This window comes from Nicotiana tomentosiformis, chromosome 9 (assembly GCF_000390325.3).
Source record: "Nicotiana tomentosiformis chromosome 9, ASM39032v3, whole genome shotgun sequence".
Taxonomy (NCBI): domain Eukaryota; kingdom Viridiplantae; phylum Streptophyta; class Magnoliopsida; order Solanales; family Solanaceae; genus Nicotiana; species Nicotiana tomentosiformis.
In genome coordinates, this window is record NC_090820.1 from 105,603,509 (window position 1) to 105,605,507 (window position 1,999).

The 1,999-nt window shown below is 43.8% G+C and overlaps 1 protein-coding gene across 1 annotated transcript; it reads right to left on the reverse strand.

Moving 5' to 3' along the window:
- Nucleotides 1-1,026: 1,026 nt before the first annotated feature.
- On the reverse strand, nt 1,027-1,401 carry LOC138899316 (uncharacterized). The gene has a single exon (XM_070185477.1). The coding sequence runs from the start codon at nt 1,399-1,401 to the stop codon at nt 1,027-1,029; it is 375 nt and encodes a 124-aa protein (XP_070041578.1).
- Between the last annotated feature and the right edge of the window lie 598 nt (nt 1,402-1,999).

Below are 1,999 nucleotides of genomic sequence, written 5' to 3' on the forward strand. Positions count from 1 at the left end.
AAAGAGGTTCAATTTAGATCATTATTGAAAAAGTCAACAAAAGTCAATCTCGGGCTCACTTGGTCAAAACCAAAATTCGTACCAAAAACTGAACACCCATTCACCTCTGAGCCCGGTTATGTAATTAGTTTCAAAATCCAACCTCAATTCGAGGTTTAAATCCCAAATTTACAAAAATTCCTAATTCTACCCAAATCCCTAATTTCTACCATAAAAATCCTAGATTAGATGTTGAAACCTTATGAAATGTAATGGGTAATTGAAAAGAAATGGATTAAAGTCACTTACCAATGAATTTAGGAAGAAAATATCTTGGGAAAATCGCCTCTAGGGTGTTTAGGGTTGAGTGTTTGAAAGTAATGAGCTAATTCCCGTTTTTACCCCTTTTACCCAAGTGCAGTTATCACAATTGTGATGATCGCAAAAGCGATCAACCCTTCGCAAATACGAAGAAGTCACTGAGCATGTTATCATCGCGAATGCAAAAATTTCATCGCAAATGATAACCAAGGTCGTCGCCAATGCGAACAATCGACTCGCAAATGCGAGTCTGCCCCAGTCCTCCCTTAGTTCGCAAATGTGCCCGGACTGTCCGTCTGTCTGGGGATGAAATGTTGTACTCAACTCAACCTACGTTCCCAACTCACGTTGTACGGCCCTACAAATGTGCGAGTTGAACTACGTACCTCGATCAAAAATGATAGTCACGGGCACACCGTGAAGACGGACGATCTCGCGGATGTAGATCTCACCTAACCTCTCTGAAGAATAGGTAACTGCCACTGGAATGAAATGTGTTGATTTGGTCAGCCTGTCTACAATGACCCATACCGCATCGAACTTCTTCTAAGTCAGTGGGAGTCCAACAACAAAATCCATAATGATACGTTCCAACTTCCACTCAGGAATCTCTAACCTCTGAAGCAAACCACCAGGCTTGTGATGCTCGTACTGTACTTGCTGACAATTTAGACACCGAGCTACATATGCAACTATATCCTTCATCCTCCTCCTCTACCAATAATACTATCGCAAGTCCTGATAAATCTTGGCGGCACCTCGATTAATAGAATACCGGGAAATGTGGGCTTCCACAAGAATCAACTCATGAAGCCCATTCACATTGGGCACACAAATACGACCTTGCATCCTCAAAACCCCATCTTCTCCAATGGTAACCTGCTTGGAAGCACTGTGCCGCACAATGTCCTTAAGGAAAAGAAAATGGGGATCATCATACTGACGCTCTCTGATGCGCTCATACAAGGAAGACCGAGCGATTGTGCAAGCTAAAACACGACTGGACTTTGAAACATCTAACCTTATGAACTGATTGGTCAAAGGCTGAACATCTGCTGCAAGCGGTCTCTCATCAACTGGAATATAAACAAGGCTACCCATACTCACTGGCTTTCTACTCAAGGCATCGGTCACCACAATTCCTTCCCGAGATGATACAAAATGGTGATATCATAATCTTTCAACAGCTCCAACCACCTCCCCAGCCTCAAGTTGAGATCCTTATGCTTGAACAGATACTGTAGACTCCGATAATCCGTGAATACCTCGCACGACACGTCGTAAATATAGTGCCTCCAAATCTTCAGTGTATGAACAATGGTTGCCAACTCTAATTCAGGAACATGGTAATTCTTCTCATGAACCTTCAACTGCAATGATGCGTGTGCAATCACCCTGCCATCCTGCATCAATACTGCACCGAGCCCAATACGAGATGCATCACAATACACCGTGTAAGATCCTGAACCTGTTGGCAACACCAACACTGGCGCCGTAGTCAAAGCAATCTTGAGCGTCTGAAATCTCAACTCACACTCATCCGACCATTTGAACGGGGCACCCTTCTGGGTAAATCTTGTCAATGGGGATGCTATGGATGAAAACCCCTCCACGAACTGGTGATAATAACCCTCCAAACCCAGGAAAGTTCGGATCTCTGTAGCTGAAGTAGGTCTATGCCAGTTCTGAACTGCCTCAA